We start from the raw sequence: 18,972 nt of genomic DNA, 5'->3' as shown, positions 1-18,972 counted from the left end.
GCCCGTGCGCCACAACTACCGAGCCTGTGCTCTAGAGCCCGCGAGCCACAACTACTGAAGCCCACATGCCTAGAGCCCGTGCTCCACAACAAGAGAAGCCACCGCAAGGAGAAGCCTGCGCACCGCAACAAGGAGTAGCCCCGGCCCGCCGCAACTAGAGAAAGCCCACGTGCAGCAACGAAGACCCAACGCAGCCAAAAATAAATAATTTTTTTTTAAAAAAGCAGCTGTTTTGGAATATATTGAAGAGGTTGGTGTCAGTCAGCCTGCTTCCTGAAACTCACGTGTCTCATTCAAATGGAAGCAAATGTAATCATAAGCCCTTAGCAGAGTCACGTAAGCTTCCCTTTGCCACTTACATCACACTTTACAAGGAGTTGTGCTTGGTCATTGAGGCAGCAGCTGCTTACTACAAGGTCACCTAGAACCCCACAGACATCGGCAAATAAACTTTTGTGATTATCAAAAATGTCAAGAAAGTCCCACCCCACCCCCCCTCCAGGGCCCAGCTTTTGCAAGTTTCATCATTAGAGCCTCTTCAGGGACTCCTGTCTGAGGCAATGGCTGCACCTTGAATTCATCACCACGACTGGAACTCAGACCCTTTAGACAAAAGTGTGGATGACAGCATCCTAATATGTGAGCCAGGAAGAGTGACATCGCATGTCATTGTCCTGGGCTGACACCACCCCTCTCCTCTAGAAGCTCTAGTGAGGGGAAACCCACCTATTCTGGAGAAACATTTTTGCTTTCAAAAGGTCCGAGATTGAATATCAAGGGAACTGATCAGTAGAGAAATGCACAAGCCAATGAAGATAACAATGAAAATAATAGCTCTTCTTTTTGAGCACTTTTTAAGCATTATAGGTGCACTATAAGCTTGTTCAGTTCTCACGCCAACTCTTTGAGGTAGACAGTGTTACTATTTCCACTGCAAAGATGAGAAACATGATGTTCAGAGATGTTAGGTAACTTGCCCAAAGACACAGAGCCCAGGTGTGTCTGCCTCCAAAGGTGGGGGCCTGAACCTGGGCCGATGCCCAAACAATGCCAGGCAGTGAAATGCAGAGCTGTGGCTTGCAAAGTTTATTTTCTCAGCCTAATCCTTTGGAGCAAAGAGAAATCTTCTGCAGTCTCCGAATGTCTAAATCAGACCAAAGTGGGGCTGCTATGGTGGAAGAGGGTTCGGGACCCAGAACCCTTCTCATCATCCTCTCTTCTTTTCCCTGGGATGCTTGAGGACCTTCAGGCCCCACAGGACACAAACCAAAAAGCTCTGGTGAAGCTGAAGGAGTGTGGGCTTCAGAGCTTCTGGTTCTTCTCTGCGTTGGAGAATACAAGTATTGACTTTCCAGAGTTGTGGGGAAGAGTATATGGCTAATGCGTATGAAACATCTAGTAGCCCCCGCCCTCTGGCTACTATTAGTATTATCCTAACTGGTATGTCTTATGGGGAAATAAGAGTTAATTCAGAGGGGACTGTAGTGGGTTGATTGGTGACCCCCCAAAAGATGCACCCATGGCCTAATGCCTGGATCTTGTGAACATTACCTTATATGGGAAAATATGGGATTAAGTTAAAGATTTTGAGAAGACCATGTCCTGGATCATCCAGGTGGGCCCTAAATGCAATCACACATTTCCTTAAAAGAAAGAGGCACAGGTGGGGCTTAAAAGAGGAGGTGGTAATGTGACCACTGAGGCAGAGGTTAGAGGGAGGCAGCCCGAAGCCAAGCAATACCTACTGCTGCAAGAAGCTGCAAGAGGCAAGGAAGAGATTCTCTCCTGGAACTTGAAGAGCTGCAGTCCTGCCCATACCTTGATTTGGGGTGTCTGGACTCCAGAACTGTGACAGAATCCATTTCTGTTTTAAGCCACCCCGGCTGTGGTAACGTTTGTTACAGCAGCCATAGGAAACTAATACAGGGGCTCATTGCCCCCGCTCGGCCCCAGCGCACACTCCATACACGGGGATTGTCTCACACAGAGGCAGGCGCGGAGGGCACGTGCTGGAATCCTTGGAATAAGACGTCAAAGGCGCGCGCGCACCTCACTCCTGGACGCGGGCAAGCAGGCGGGAGTCCTCTCAGCTCCAACGAGAACTTTCCAAGGGTGGAATCTCCTGGTCACTGTACATTCCTGCTCAGGTATCCACTCTCCCCCTGCACCTCATCCCCGACAATCACAGCATTCAGTCGGGTATTTGTAATACCCAGATTGTCATTTCTGACAACAGGTCTGAGTCTATCTGTTGAGTCCAGTGACTGTGCGGACAGGAGCCTTATTTGTGCTGCCACCCTTGAGCTTCCTCACCATACACATCCAGGCCCGGAGGGGGCTCTCAAGACGAGTAGTCATGCCTCCTCGATGCAGCTCTCACTACAACACCTCCTCCCTCGTTTCACTCGACTGTCAGTCTTGAACATTGCATGTGGAGCTGAGCCAGGTCAGGTCTGTGCTGCCATGCGGGGCTTGTGTGGTCTGGGGTCCGGCCGGGTCGTGCCATGTTCCTCAGCTGCAGAGACATTCCTCCCCTGGTGGTTCCTTAGCAGCCAGGCCGTGGAGGCTTCTCCGTGAGAACCATCTGGCACTGCTTTTTCACCTCCACCTTTGAGAATTCGCCAGAGCCACGAAGGAAACAAGCAGTAACTCTTCTTTGGCCGCCACACCTGCTGAGGGACTATATCACATGCTAGTTCTGCACTCACTGGTATAATTTGGAGAGAGCTTAGCCGAAAGGAATCCCTGGTCTAGTCAAAATAATATGTTAGTTCATGAATAGAAGAAAAATAAGGCCTTATGGTGGGGTAAAAAGAAACTAGAATTTGGAATCAAAGGAAGCAAATTCAAGACCCAGCCCTGACACTTTCCAGTGGTGTGATGGGCACATGACTAACCCCTGACCTTAGTTTTGCATTTAAAGGGGAGAGGAGATAAATAATAACCCCCACTGGATCTCTGAGAGGATTAAGTCATATGTGTAGGTAAGCCAGAAAGCACTAGGCAACTGCACACGCACCCCACGAGACCATGAGGTTCTGTGTTTTGAGTCCTGGGATCTGGGCCAGGTTAGCCCAAGCCAGATACTGTTCCACTAAAGGACTGCTGTTGAAGGCCAGGCTCCTTGCCATTTATTGAAGCTCTGAGTCAAGAGAGACCCCCAGCCAGGCTCCCGTCACACGTTGCCCCATCTCCACTTGTACATTGAATTTCAAAAGAGGCTGGCTGGTTTTCTCTTATCTCTAAAACAGAGTGTTATGGTCGTGTCTCTTTCTTTCTGAAGGAACCAAATGCAGACATCAAAAGGAGAAGAAGAAAGCTCACGCCATCCCCAAGGGCTGAGTGCTGGCAGATTCCTAGGCTTGATCTGGCCCTTTCCTGACCTGTGTGTGGGGAACAATGTGGGCAGAGCTGCAGAGGTCTGCACCCTGCTGGTCCTGGGAAGGGATGGCGGGCGTGAGGGGTAGAGGGGAGGGTTTATAGGAAAAGGCTAATGAAATGAATCGCCATTTCCTATCTGCTCTGAGCGGGATGCTCAAGTAGCTGAGCCCTGGGCTGGGCTCTGCTTGGTAGCTCAAAAGAATGAATGGTCCCTTGGAGTGGGAGTCGACTCAGTTCCAGGAGAAGAGCTAGGAAGGGTGACGACAACCTGTTACTCTTCACCCTCAGGGAGGATGTACATCCACCAGTGTGGTTGGGAGACTCAAATGGATTGTGAATTAGTCAGTAATATAATGCTTCTAGGTATTCACACCGTAGCTTGTTCTCTGCCTGTTCACCTGGAGCGATGTTGTTATAAATCCCTAGATGGCAGAAATCACGTCCATCCAGATCCTTTCGTACTGGACTCAGAACACCGCGTGTCAACTGGTCCTTCCTGGATCTTGAGGAGATTGAAGGGACTAGGGCTGGGTCTCACAGTTTGGTGAACATAAAAACCACCCAGGAGTTTGTTTGAAATGCTCATCCCTGGGCTCAGGAATTTGCATTTTTAACAAGCTCTCCAGGTATCTCTGAGGTAAATGGTCTATAGGCTACTCTCTGAGAAATACTGATCCAGACTCGCCCTTCTCAGACTTTAATGTGCACATGAATCACTGTGGCATCTTATTAAAATGCAGATTCTGACTCAGAGATCTGAGGCCCAAGATTTTGCATTTTTAACACGCTCCCAAACGTTGCTGGTGCCATCCATCCCCACCCCCACTTAGAGTGGCAAGGATCTCTCTACCTGCTGGTCCTCTGCAATCCGGAGGTACCAGTTCCTGCAAGGTCTTTAATCTAGATGGACGGTTCAAATGTAAAATGTCTGCGTTACCTAAGACCTTAGATTATAGTCATGTACCTTTCATTTGTATTAAAAGAACTGTTTATCTTGAGTTGCCAGTCAGGTAGGTGATTTCTATACTACAAGCACTTTAAAGAATAAATATCTAGGTACATTGGATACTTTCTCACTAATACTTAACACACAACATTTTCTGTCCCTAGAGCTTTAATGCACACTTGCTCCAACAGCCAGATTCTGATTAGTGTTAATGCATGGCTAAGGGAATTCAAGCCGTCGTGGCAACAAAGACCCCTCTGAATGAACACCTTTCATAATTGGCAACTTTATATGTTTTTAAAGCAAGAGTCTCTTCTAGGACTATTTCCTTCAAATCAAAATGAAGAGTTTAATTCATCAGTTAACACTCCATAGCAACTGGAAGGCTTTTGCTGCTTCCTCCAACCATTATTTCTCAAGACACAACCAGGCATGCCTCTATTAGTTGCAGCATGAGGGAAAACTGGAAGGAACTTGATTTTACCGCAGGGAGGGGACAGCCAGGTGCATAGGGAATGGAGGCCAGCAAGCAGAACGGCACCATCTGCAGGGTCCGGAGGGAGCAAGCGGAGATCCCAGCAGGCAAAGTGGGGACAACGTGTATGGCCCCTGTACCCTGTCGGTCATGGGTGCGGGGCTCCAGCAGTGACTTGTATTAACAATTCCAAGCAGATAGTTGTCACGGGGGAAGCTCATCATCACGAAAAGGGGCCTGCACCCAGCTAGAGTCTGGACCAGGACTCTGGGTGGACAGAGCCCTGGGCTAGAAGGACAGGCCTTTTCTAAGTTGAAGCTGGCCGTCTCCATCCCCCCATGAGCTGTGAGCCACAGGAGCCCACTGGTCCTTGTCTTCACATGACAGCCCTGCCTTTCACCAGCCAAGACCTGTCTGTCCTCTGCCCTTACCAGGGCCTGTGACCTGTGTCTAGTGACCTATGTCTGCTTGCTTGTCCAACCCGGGCATCAGGCCAGGCTGACTGAGGGCAGCCTCCTGCACACCTCGCATCCAGTCCAGCGCCCAGCTCCGGAATTCCTCCCTGCTGGAGAAAACCATAGCTGTCTCTGACCAGACCCTCAGCAAATTCCTGTCACCTCCATTTCACGGGGCGTTCCTGCAGCTCGATGGGTCTATCATTCAGCTCCTGTCAAACAGGATAGAAGAACGAGGGCTCCTGGGGGCTCGGGAGGCTGTCTCTGCCGCAGACAACAGCCATATATTGTGTGCACGTGTGTGCATGCATGTGTGAGCGTGTGTGTGTGTCTGTGCTTGTGTGTGTACACGCACATGCAAAACCTGCAGCTGTGTCATAGTTTACACGTTTTCTCTCATCTGACCTTGAGGTGCAGCAAATATTATTAGCCCCACTTTATAGATGAGGAAACTGAATCCTCGGGAATGTTTGTAAACAGGTTCCCTTATCAAACACTGTGATGGAAGCTAGAAGTATAAAATACAGTCTAGAACTCCTTGGAGCTCACAGTCTTCTATGCTCAAGACTACAGAGGTAATAATCATAATAATTCATTCTTTCAAAAATATTTATCGAGTTCCCATTATGTGTCTGACACGAAGTGTAGATGGGAGAAGACAGACTTACTAACTAGGGTTTATTGAGCATTTGCTCCACTCTCAGCACTGTGTTGACTACTTTACAGGCTCTATCTTCATCCTCAGCACAACCCATGGCAGGGGGAGCTGGTATCAGGAAGCTGAGGCCTGGACCACCTGGGTGACTGGTTCAAGGACGCCCACACAGCTGGAGAGTTGCGAGCAGGGACCTGCCCTCAGGCAGTCTGGCTTGTGGTCCAAGCTTCTCACTACGGAGCTGTACTGCCTCTCAGCCTTTCTGTTCTAACTTCAGGTCCAGTGTGCTTTCTGCTGTCCCGTGTTGCCCACACAGAACCCACCTCACTCCCAAGAGAAGATGCTCCCACTGCCTTTTCCCAGCCACTCCAAAGAGCTGGAGGCAGGCGGTCCCCATTCCGGATTCAAAACTCCAAATGCCTGCCCTCACCTGCCCCCACCCTGAGCCAGCCCGACCTGTACTCCACCTCTGCCTGTGCCTCTCCCCAGGCCAGCTCCTGGCACCCTGTCCCGGCCTCCCTGCTGTGATTGCTCCACTGCTGGTGCTGTGTGTGTCTTCTCTGCAACCTCAGAGACAGATCCCGTCCTGCGCCTGCCCTCTGCCTCTCACCACCCCTCAAGTGGTTCGACTTCACCCTCTGAGGTGGCTCACCCTGCCTCTGCCCCATTTACTGTGGAAGATGGCTGTGTACTGGCTCCTCACCTAAGGACCTCACTTCTTATCCACCCACGAGCAGACCGAGGTCTCTGGGCATCAACTCTGTAGTCGCTCTCTTCCACCCCATCCTGTCTTCTTACCCTTCCAGGCTTCCTCTGTCTTCTCTGAAATCCAGGCCTAACCCATCTGCTGGTACTTAGACTGTTCCCCTCCACCTGCTATGCTTCTTGCCCATGTGCCTGTAAATCCAGTCCTGTTCTGGCCAGTATCCTAGGCCTTCCTGAGCCCTTCCATCTTCAGTGAGTTGTCTGCATCCTAGGCCCTCAATCTATCTCCTCTCTCCTCTGTAATGAACAGCTTCCTTGAAGCTCAGGAGCTTCCAAATTGCCAAATCCACTTTCCAGCTCCAATCCTTGGCCTTTTTGACCTCTTGAGAGCATTTAACACTGTTGGCCATGCCTCTCTTTTTAACCCTCACTTTCCCCATTTCTGTGCCTTGTTGACCCTGCTCTGTCTTAGGAGTCATTTGTGTGCAAGGAACAGGAACCCGCTCAAGTTAGCTCAGAAGAAGTTTTTGGCATAATTCAGGGGAATTTCCATCTTCTGCACTATTGTTACAGTTCTCTCACCTGACCGATCCTTCACACACACAGCCACCAGATAATGCTCTTCAAATCGGCACTTTGATGTAATGGGACCCCCCTGTTCAGAATCCTTCAGCGACTCCCCATTTCCTACCAGATAAAACCTAAACTCATGGCTTACATGTCACATCTCCACTATCTTTGCTACCATGTACTTTCCAGTTTGCTTCTACTCTTTTTCACAATTGTCCAACACGCATCTCTGTGTCATCCAGCTAGTCTACCCTCTATTCCCTAACCATATTTTTCTGTTCTCTGATCTGCTTCATAGCTCACACTGTTTCTTTTGTAAATGTCTAACTCATATGTCTTCTGTTAAAATCCTATACATTCTTAAAGTTCTAGAGCAAATGAACCTTCTTTATGAAGACTATCCCAGCAGATGTGATCTGTGCTCCTCTGAAAGCTTGGGATTGGGACCACTCCTTATTTGCCATATTAAGTTAGAGTCTCTCTAAGCAGAGAATTCCACCATGTGCCATGCAATATGCCCAATCTGGAAACAGGATCCCAGAAGGGGGAATGAACTCATTGGAGAATGATTGGTTTATCCTTTTTACTCTTAAAGAAGAGTGAAACATCTGGAAGCTATTTACCCCACCATTCTGCCCCTAAATTGGCCCATCTTCTTAACCAAAAGAGAGACAAAGACCAACAGCTTTTTATCTAAAAGCTTCTAGGTAATTATAGCATTAAGGAGAGAAAGTTTGAGTAGATGTTTAAAGTATTTTGTGACCCAGCAGTTAAACAGGATCTGACTGAACCCACAAGTTGATCACAGAGTTGGGCCAGCGCTCCCCTTGTGTCCCGCCACGCCCCATGCTGGGCTGTCACTGCCAAGTCTCAGTGCCCTCCCTGTCCCCCACCGCCAGCAGTGCTGCGTGGAACAGAGGCCTGAGGAGGAGGCCAAGAGCCGGACCCATTTCCAGAACATAGTGAGTCAAACAGTCGTTCCACTTTCTGTGTACACCTCTTTCTGGGGCTCCTGGAGGGGAGTGGCGGGACCTTGAGATGTATCTGGAGGACACAGGGACTCAGTGGTGCCAGGGAATCTCTGCCTTCCATCAGTAGGCCCTGGCAAGTCTGTCTCCAGCAGTACAGACCTAGATGAGTGACTGTCTCTATAGAGACACACTGCTCTGCCTTCCTGACCCTTCTCTTCCTGCAAATACATGGCTCCTGAGATGCTGCTCTCATGAGCATTGGTCCTAGTCGAAGGCTGTCAACCGTAGGCTCCAGCTCCTGGCTCTCAGGATGGACATGTGACCAAAACTGGGCTAATCAGGGCCCTTTCCTGGGGTTTTTCCCATCGGAACTGAGGAAAGTAAGCCTCTCCACTCCGTGCTGAGGCTGAGGTGTGAGGCTGAGAGTGTACACAGGTCAGGCCTTGTGAAGAAGGATGGTGTGAGACGATGAGGCCAACAGAGAAGAGGGGAGAAGCCAGGGGAGAGGAAGTCCTGACTACCTCCTGGTCAGAACCCTGGCTCCAGGCACCCCAAGGCCTCACTGTTCCCTCGCTCTTCTGGCAGGTTGGACACCTGAACCAATACTTTCTTCAATTAGTTCAGGTGGAGTGTTTGCCACTTGGGACCAAAGAATCCTGATTAACCCAGCCTCCATCTGTCACCTGAATCCCTCCTTTGATAGTTTCTGCAATTCCTGCCTCCCTGTCTTCCTCTTTTCTTGAGATAAACATGCCTTGAGGGATGGAGTCACGGTCTTCACCATCATCATCACCATCAACATGAACACCATGACTGAGGACCTGTCTTTTCCTGGCATCGTCCTAGGTGTGGAGGGGCTAGAGCTGCAAACAGTAGTCTCTGCCTTCTGGTTGCCTCCATGCTCATCAAAATATAAGAAATTCCAAGGGCACAGAGCACATGCTGAGCACAGATCTTTTTTAGAACAAGGCATAAATCAATCAGTCTGCGTGGAATTTTTACAGAACAGAGACACTCATCACTGCAGATTATTCTGACCTTTTGGTGCCAAACATCTCTTTCCTGAAAAACCATCCATCCCTTAGGACAAAAGGTTTTTATCCTTCATCTTAAAGTTACCTGCTTATTCTTTGCACTGCATTTGTGGGGTCTTTTCCACCCTGGTTAGCTCCTAGTTCAGGATCAAATGTTTTTGTTTGTTTGTTTGTTTTCTGGGATGCCCTTTCCAGACTTATCCAATTCACTCCCCTGTAAAATCCCCAGCCCCAGATTTCTCATCATGGCTAGAAACCTCCCATTAACAGTCTCCTTTCCTTTAAACTAACGCCTGGCCTCTGGATATGTCCTCTTCTAGGATACATTTGTGAGTCTCCTGTTGGAATGCCTTCCCATATGTTTTCTGGTCCTATTTAACTTCAATGGCTTTCAAAGAATTAAATGCGTAAAAAGGAAAAAAGAGCATTACACACAGCTCCAAAGAAATGATCCATGTCCAAGGTTATGCTTTCAAAATGGGAAACAGATGTGGCTAGAAAGGAAAGAAGAATTCAAAGGAGGAGTAGAAAAACAGGGGTTTCTGGAATCCTTGTATTTCTCATTACCCTTCCACCCTTAGGCTCTGCACAGACCCTCAGATATTCTGAGATCCATGTGTCAACCCAACAGATCCAGGCCTCCCTTGGGGAGACCTGCCTACTTAGGCTATCTTAGGGCTTCCCTGGTGGTGCAGTGGTTGAGAGTCCGCCTGCCGATGCAGGGGACGCAGGTTCATGCCCCGGTGTGGGAAGATCCCACATGCCGCGGAGCGGCTGGGCCCGTGAGCCATGGCCGCTGAGCCTGCGCGTCCGGAGCCTGTGCTCCTCAACGGGAGAGGCCACAACAGTGAGAGGCCCACGTACCACAAAAAAAAAAAGGCTATCTTAGAGAAATCTACTGATTACTGAGAAATGTTTTTTCCTATTTTCCAGAGAGAAATTCTTCTTCCCCTTAGGTCTGAAATGATAGGTCATCGTTATCTACTTTCTTGTCCAAAAATGTAGCTAGTTAAAAACAAGTTGTCCTTTCTCACAGTTCTGTGAGTCGGGAATTTGGGCAGGGTCAGCTGGCAGGGTCAGCTGGCAGGGTCAGCCGGCAGGGTCAGCCGCCAGGGTCAGCCGCCAGGGTCAGCCGCCAGGGTCAGCCGGCAGGGTCAGCTGGCAGGGGTGGAGGGGTGTTCTGCTCCATGTGACATCAGCTGGTGTCACTCACTCAGCTGCACTCTGTCGTCAGCTTGGCTGGGCTGGAAGGCCCACGAAGTCTTTGCTCATTTATCTGGTGCCTCAGTGCTCTTCCACATGGCCTCTCCATGGGGCTAGATTGGGCTTCCTCACAGCATGGTGGTCTCAAGGTGGCCGAACTTCTTACATGGTGACTGGCTTCCCCCAGAGACAACATGGAAGCTGGTAGGCCTCTTTAAGGCTAGGCCCAGAACTGGCCCACATTCTGCCAACCGAGTCAAGTCACAAAGCCAGCCCTGAGTCAAGGGAGGCAAAATGGATTCCACCTCTTCATGGGTGGAGTAACACGTCCATACAAAGAGGAAAGAAAATGATGGCAGCCATCTCTGGAGATCAGCTACCATATCCCTATAACCACTTCACTCACTCAGAGGGCACATGCTCATTTCTTAACCTTAGATAAACCCCATGTATAGAACACTGTTCTCACCTTACTTAACTCTTCTCAGTCTCTTTTTTCCCTGCAGATTATTTTGCCTCACAATCTCTATTCTAAGACCTAACACCTTTCTTCCATTCAACGTATACTCTCTCTAAATACTTGTTTCAGAAAACTGTGTGTTCCCAAGTACTGAGCTCAAATTAATTTTTACTAAAGCTTATTTTAATTTTGTGCTCTGTTATGATAACGATGACTTAGAACCTGTAATATACCCATAATATAAGGCTGACAAGCCTTTAAAATCATTTTCTGTGAAGAACCAAATGGTAAATATTCTCAACTTTTGGGCCATACAGTCTGTGTTGCAATTACTTAGCTCTGTTGTACAGGAAAAGCAGCCACAGAAAACATGTAAATAAATGAGCAGGTCTGTGTTCCAATAAAACTTTATTTACAAATATAGGCAACAGGCCAGACTTGGCCCAAAGGTCTTGGTTTTGCTGATCCCTGCTTTAGACTAAGGGATCAGTTTGTCTTTCAATATATATTTTGTCTAATGATTAGCTGTTTGACTTTCAGAAAGCCACTCTTCTCTGAAATTCACTTCTTCATCTATAAAATAAGGGTATTGAAATAACCAAGAATAAAATAGCCCCTTATGCCTGTAGTCCTGAAAATGCCACACATCTTTAAAAACCTTTGAAGTAAATGCCCAGAAAGGCCATAAGATGAGTTGTTTCTCTATGATAATATCTCAGAGCTCTGTTGATATTTCCACGACTTTGTATCTTTCCAGGGATCTCTCTATTTTTCTCTCTGGGTCTGTGTATCCTCCCTTCTATGTGTCCCAGTGTCTTTACAGGCCAATCTATTTATCTGTGTTTACAGTGTTTTTCTGTCTATGCTCAGGGCTTCACTGTCCCTCAGTTTCCATTTTTCTATATTCTTGTGTGTCTCTCTCTTGCATTCGGATTTATACGTGCATCTGTCTGTCTCCCTGCATCTCTCCCCTGATTATAATGTTGAATAGCTATATATTTTTCATTATTTTCCTTTTTAATGAAAAAAGTTCCCTATTCTTAGTTTTCAAAGTAGTATATTTTTCAAATTTCAGAAAAATTTCTATTTATGTACAGTGAGATATCTTGTGTAAACTACGTAGCACAGTATCTAATATATAGTAGGTACCCAATAATCATTACATCCCTTCATCTGGCTTCCCCTTTATGTAACTGCCTAAATGATGTTTTTTCACATAGGTCAATAATTCTCAACAGAGAGAAAGGTTGGTCCTCTGTCTTTATCTATAATACCTTGTTACTCTCTCTCACCCTTACTCAGAACACCAGCTCCTGGCCTCCTCCTGGTGTCATTACCATGTTTGTACATAACTTGGGGACTAATGTAAGTAGAGGATCAAAGACCAAGCAAGAGACTGGTGGCTCAGTTGACTTTGCTCGGCCCCCCAGTGATGATCTGGTACCTCCCAGAGGCTCCTTCTCTTTCGTTCGCTCTACAAGTATTTATTGAGTGCTTGTTATGCCCTAGGTGATGGGGAGACAGAAGTGAACACAGCAGACACAGTCCCTGCCCTCCTGAAGCTTATGGTTTTCTGGGAGAAATGGGCAATACATAGGTAACCAAACCAGAGTAGGACAGAGGATGCCGTGACTGGAATACAGAGGAAGAGAAGGTCTCTCCGAGATGCCTTTCAAGGTGAGACCTATAGGATGAGATGAAACCGGCCCAGGAGAGAGGTGGAGGGAGGGTGCTCTGGTCAGAGGGCTGGGACCTGCCTGCTGGACCTTTAGGAGCTGAAAGAGAGATGGTGTGGCTTTATGAGGTCAGCAAGGCAGGCAGCAAACCGAATAGGCTCCCAGGCCAGGCGTGATAAAGGGTCTGGGTTTCAATCCAACATAATGGGAAACCACCACAGGGTTTTAGGCAGGAGAATGGCTGATCTGATTTATGTGTTAAAAGATGACTCTGGCTATGATGTGGGGGATTTCAACTGGTGGGGGAAGTGGGGAAGCAGAGAAAGGAGGCTCTCCAGAGATGGTGGCAGTGGAGGAGGAAAGAAGAGAAAGGATTTGAAATATTTTAAGAGGTAGAAATGACAGGATTGATGAATTAGACGTGAAGTCAAGGAAGTGGGAGAACCAAGGCTGACACCAGCTTTCTGGCTTTGGTATTTGGATGCCCATTGAAGGGAGGAGCGGGAAGGAGCGATCAATAGTTCCATTTTGGTCACATTCCATCGGAGATGACTGTGGCGCATGCAGGGGGAGATGTCAGGTAGGCAGTCGGATATATGAGTCTGAGGTTGGACTGGGGATTTGGGTTGGAGATATAAATTTGGGAGTTGTCGGTCATGGGGATGGATATTATCCCCTAGTGAAAGGGGATGGAGAGAGGAGAAGGGGCTCCTGGACCAGGCCTGGGGACTCCAACATTAAGAGGCAGAGAGAGGAGGAAGTGCCTACGAAGAGGAAAAGGAGGGGGAACCAGAGAGAAAGAAGGAAAACCAGAGGAGGATGGCATCCTCAGAGCCAAGAGAGCAGAGTGTTCTAAGAGGCAAGGGGTGGAGAGCCCAGGCCGCTGTGCCAGATACAGCTGAGAGTCCCCAGGAGATGGGACAGAAAGGGCATCCCTATTTGTGGCCTCATGAAAGCCACCAATGACCATAACAAGGGCAGCTTTGCTGGAGTTGGGGGTGGAGTGTGGATTGGGGGTAAGAAAACGGAGAGCACTTGTGAAGACATCTCTGAGTTTAGTGACAAAGGGGAATGAAGAAACATCCCAGCGGAAGATGAGAGGTCACAGGTGGGATGTTTGGGGATGAGAAATATTAGTGTGCGTTTGGAAACTCGAAGTGATCGCTCTAGAGAGTGAGAGATTGTTCCTCGGCTTTTTTTTTTAAATAATGATGATAACTTATAATTGTGTGCCTCTTCACAGTTTACCAAGTGTTATCACACACACTGTCTCTTATCCTCACAGAGTTATAGTTGAGGAAGCTGAAGCTTAGAGGAATTGAGTGACAAGCTCAAGGTCAGAGCCAGGAAGTGGCAGGCCCAGGACCCCACGCCCAGGCTGCTCTTCTTGGCCTGACCCCAAGGCCCTTCCCTGTCGACAGCAGTGGACCAGCGTGAAAACTGGACGGCACTCACACAAGGATAGGCTGTGCCCCACTGGTGTCTCGCAAGCAGATTTTTAAATTTCCACTGAGCCAATCACTTGTGCCTGCTGGCCCAGCCTTTGATATTATGAAGTCACAGCTGCTTTTCAAGAACACAGGACCCTGTCCCACTTCCTAAGCTTCCTAAGCTAGGTAGGGGTCTCAGCAACACAGGGCGCAAGGCTGGGAGGTGGGGCACGGAGTTGCACGAGCCTTGTGAGAGGCTCGGATATCAGTGGAGCAGACCCAGCTTTGAAGCTTTAATTGAGCTTCAAAGCCTCCTGAATTTCTAGAAGTGCCCAACAATCTCGGACAGGTGTCAGAGAGAGGAAACGTGAAGTCCCACGTCCCTCGCATCCAGCTCCCCCGACTTGGGGGAACTGCAGCCCCGGAAGGACCGTGGTGGGACTGTGGCTAACCTCTGAACCTCAGTCTCCACATCTGTAAAATCCTAGGATTGTCATGAGGATGAAATGAAGTAGTGGGTGTAAAGTACTTAGAAGGGTGCTTGGCATGTGGTGACTGCTCCGTGAATGCCACCCAAGATTACTTTCCTTTATCACTCACTCACTCACTTTTATGACAGACACTTGCTGGGCATCTTCTCTCTGCCAACCATGGCTCTAGGCACAGCAAACACAGAGATGTATCCACATGCTTCCTCAGCTCAAGAAGCATATGTTTTAATGAGGGGAAGTGATGTTGGAACACAAACAACTCTGCCTCGTGGTAACAAGCAAGGTGCAAAACGCTGTGGCTGTCCAGGGAAGAGAAGATCACATCCAGCCCAGGCAGCTGGGGCAGGCTTTGTGTGAGGGGTGTAGGGCGGGATGGTAGGGAGGGGCGGGATGGCATGGAACCAACTGGAGTGTCAGCCCCATGGAGAAGAGGGGGAGGGGATGAGGCTGGCTGTCCTGGGGGGAGATTGTGAGAGGCTAGGATATCAGTGCAGCAGACCCAGCCAAGGGCAGCCTGGGTGGGGAGAAGGAGAGGCAACTCCATGCCCCACCTCCCAGCCTTGTGCCCCGTCTTGCTGGGACCCCTACCTAGGAGCCCTTGGTCTGGCTTTGTATCTGTAGTCCCTGGAGGTGGGGGGGGGGCGGGTGGTGGGACGCAAGGGGACAGAGTGTCAGGATTCATCCCAGGCTGCCATGTAGGCTTGGGAGGATTCTGCAGCACGTGCTCATTCTGTAACAGATGGAGGATTTGAGCCAGCCTAGTACCCCTACCCGTCTACACCTTAGGGAGTACCCTGGAACTATCACCCCCAAGTCCTTCAAACAAGAGATGGTCCAGGGCCATCCACTCCCCCAGGGCCACCACCATGGGAGCAGGGACCTTGTGTGCACGCCCATCACCCCCCATTCAGGGTGAAAGGACTGGCCTCCGACAGGTGCAGAGGCCATGGCCTCTCCCCCCACTGGGGGTGGTAAAGACATTCTCCTTGGAGGAGACCCAAGGGACAGGGGGTGCGAAGGAGGAGTGTCCGTGCTGGACTTCACGTGGAGGCTCCTCAGCCACAGCCTGGAGGGGGGCCACACCCGCTCTGTCCATCTCCTGAGGTGGGTTAGACTCGAGGCACTATTTCAAAAGCATTAGACCAAGAAGTGCTCTCACACAGCTTCTAGTCCAGTGCCTTTTAAACGCTGGCTCTGGAATCCCTTGTTTAAACAACACTTTATGGAATGTGATACGTAAAATAAAATGCGTCAACATAGAAATGCTCTGGATGAAACTGAGAGGAGAGGGCCCAGAAGCCCGTCCCCAAGCCCTCATTTGTCCACACATTTTGTGACCCTCTGATGTAGTCCAACTCTCGTTTTGCAGAAGAGAAACTCAGAACCTAGAGAGGGGAACTGACCAGCCTAAGATCACAAAACTAACCTCTGGAAGAGTCAAGACATGCAGAGAAGCAAATGAAATCAAGGCTGAGAAAGTGCGGGGGGGGGTTGTTTTTTTTTTTTTGCGGTACGCGGGCCTCTCGTTGTCGTGGACTCCCCCGTTGCGGAGCACAGGAGCACAGGCTCCGGACTCAGCTCAGGCTCAGCGGCCATGGCTCACGGGCCCAGCCGCTCCGCGGCATGTGGGATCTTCCCTGAACGGGGCACGAACCCGTGTCCCCTGCATCGGCAGGCGGACTCTCAACCACTGCGCCACCAGGGAAGCCCTGAGAAAGTGTTTTATAAACTGTAAAGTGCAATAGAAATGTAGGGTTATTATCTCCACTTTACATGAAGTTCTTGGGCATCTCCCACGTCGCTGCTTTGGGAGAGGCCACCAGAAAAAAGAAATGCAGAGGACAAAGAGTGTTGGCATCACAGGCAGTGTGGAAAGAGCACAGGGTTGGACCTGAAGACAGTTAGAAGCCTAGTGCTGCCATGTACGAGCTGTGTGACCTCACTTTGCTTCTCTGACCCTCCGTTTCCTTTTCTAGAAAAATGCCTTCTCTACCTTCTTTCTGGGATTGCTAGGGCTCGGGTGAGGCAATGTATGGGAAAGTGCTTTTAGCAAGGCCTAGCGCCGCAGAACTGTACTGTCTTGTGAGGAGCAGTAATGGTGGTAAACAGAAGACCTGGAGGCTTTGAGGCCTAGTATTTAGCACCCACAAGGCACTTCCTGTCCCTGGGGGCTGGAGCCAGCTGCTGACGGTGCTGGAACCCAAGTGTTCCATCTCTGCTGCCTAGACACGTCCCATAGGTCATGCCGTGCCTTCGACGCACAGCCCTCAGACACTCTTTGTCAAGGTGTCTGAGGCACAACCTCCCATTACCGAGTGCTGACTCAGCCCCCAGTAAGCTCCGTCTCCCCTTTCGCACACTGTGGATGCCAGAAGGCACGTGGCCAGTCACTCAGCATCCCCCAAACTTCACTGGCTCTGCATCTTGGTGACAAAGGGCTAAATTGGTTCTGTTTCAGGAAAGCAAGAAGTGATTTCTCTCAAAGACCTTGGAGAGTTCTTTCCTCCCTCCCCACAGTGTCTGTGGCTGGGGACCGTCCAGAGGCTGGCAGCTGAACTTCACTCGGGATGTACACGCTCAGGTTCAAACAAAGGCAGTAGCCCGGGGACTAATGGATGGGGGTTGGCCAGGTTCCTTTGGAGAGCCTGACAGGTGTTCCAGGAGGAGGGAGGAGTCCAGACATTGGTGGCTGTGCTGCCTGGGGGTGACCTTGGACACACCACTTTCTCCACGTGGAAAGGCAATGGGAAGAAGTCGACCATGGGACACCTAAGCCCTTATGACGCAGACATGGGCTCTGAGGATCCACTCATTCAAGCAGTCAGCAAGGATTTACTGAGCACCTATTGTGTGCCAGGCATTGTGCTAGGTCCTGGGGGACAAAACAGACAAAAAGTTCTGCCCTTGTGGAGCTGACATTCTAGCTGGACCAGACAGAGAAGGAAGAGCTAAATAGGAAGCTAGAGAACGGTCAACCGGTGGTAAAAGCCGTGGGAAAGAGAGCAGGGGTGAGCGGCGAGGGTACGGGGTGACGGTGGTTGCAGGTTTCAGGAATGTGGGCAGGAAGGCCTCTCAGAGAAGGGAAGATTGCGTGAGGGCCTGAAGGACGTGAAGGAGGGAGGCAGCCATGTGGGTACCTGGAGGAAAAGCATCCTGGGCGGAGGGAACAGCAAGTGCAAATCCCTGAGGCAAGAGCACGCATCAGGGAGGTCGCGTGGTTGCAGGAGAGTCCGACGACAGAGGGATGAGGACTGAGGAGCTCTGTAATCTTCTCCTTCCAGTGCCTCGGACAAAGCGATCCAGCAGGTCCACCTGATGACTTTAGGTACATTTGTAATCTCCTGTCTGGGATGCCAGTTTCATCCTACTGTTTAAATGCTGGGACTTTCTGTCAAGAGAGGGTCATTCCAAACCTCAATGACAAAGCCTTCTGTGCTTCCAGAATTCACTCCAGGTCCCTTGGGTTAGCAGAGAGGGCCTGGGTTTGAGTTCCAGCACCTGACGCTTACTAGCTGTGTTACCTTGAGAAGGGCACTCAACCTCTCTGAGCCTCACTTTCCCTGATGAAGTTCATCAGTTGCCTCATCTGCAGAATGGGTTAATAATGCAGACTCCCATGCCTACCTCACTTGATTGTTGTTAAATTTAAATTAGTGAGATCATAAATATGAAAGTGCCTTTTACATTGAAATGAGCGAGATAAATGTCAGGGAGTTTATTTCAGCAAAGCCTATGGTCAGGGGCTTATCGACTGCCCACTCCCCTCCACCACCCTGCTCCTTATTTGCATCCCACGTGGGACCTGTTGACTCTCACTTTGCTTCAGTCCACGTCTGATTCAGGGACACTCGTCAAATACCCGGGGACCCCAAGGCAAGGCGGCCAAGGGTTCCCCAGGAATACAGCGGTTCCCCGGGAACGTTCTGGGGCTGATTTGTCCCCACATAGACCTTTCCGGGAAGACTCTGAGCCCACTGCTCTGGTTGGATAGAGCCAGGTGGGCCCAGCTGCTCCCCCCAACGTCCCCTCCCCCTTCCTCCTCCAGGTACAATGGCCCCAACCTGGTTCTGAAGTACGACCGGGCCCAGAAGCGGCTGGTGAACATCGCGGTGGACGAGCGCAGCTCCCCCTACTACGCACTGCGGGACCGGCAGGGCAACGCCATCGGGGTCACAGCCTGCGACATCGACGGGGATGGCCGTGAGGAGATCTACTTCCTCAACACCAATAATGCCTTCTCCGGTAAGGGCTGGGGGCCTCGGGCCTCCCCCGGCCCCCACCTTCTTCCTCCCGGCACTAGGTTACTGTCACCGGCTTCCCCAGGACCTCACTCCGTCCCAACAGAGACAGCCCCAGGAGGACCCGTTCTTCTCTTATGCGTGAAGCTGTTTCTCACCTCCCAGCCCCTGGAGAGGGAGGCCTTGAGCAGAAGACCTGTCCCCCACCTCGGACTTTACGTCCTCCTCCCCTCCCAGTCCGAGCGGCAGCCCCGTCCTCCTAACTGACCCCTCCTCCCTTCT

The 18,972-nt window shown here is 50.0% G+C and overlaps 1 protein-coding gene across 1 annotated transcript in view; it reads left to right on the top strand.

The window, feature by feature from the left end:
- The window catches only part of CRTAC1 (cartilage acidic protein 1), a 136,454-nt gene that overhangs the window by 64,939 nt on the left and 52,543 nt on the right, over positions 1–18,972 (top strand). The window contains exon 3 of the mRNA XM_079701418.1: positions 18,498–18,694. Coding sequence (XP_079557544.1) covers positions 18,498–18,694 — 197 coding nt within the window. The remainder of the gene's footprint in view (positions 1–18,497; positions 18,695–18,972) is intronic.

This window comes from Hyperoodon ampullatus (assembly GCF_949752795.1).
Source record: "Hyperoodon ampullatus genome assembly, chromosome: 1".
NCBI classification, from domain to species: domain Eukaryota; kingdom Metazoa; phylum Chordata; class Mammalia; order Artiodactyla; family Ziphiidae; genus Hyperoodon; species Hyperoodon ampullatus.
This window is presented reverse-complemented; position numbering and strand designations above follow the sequence as displayed.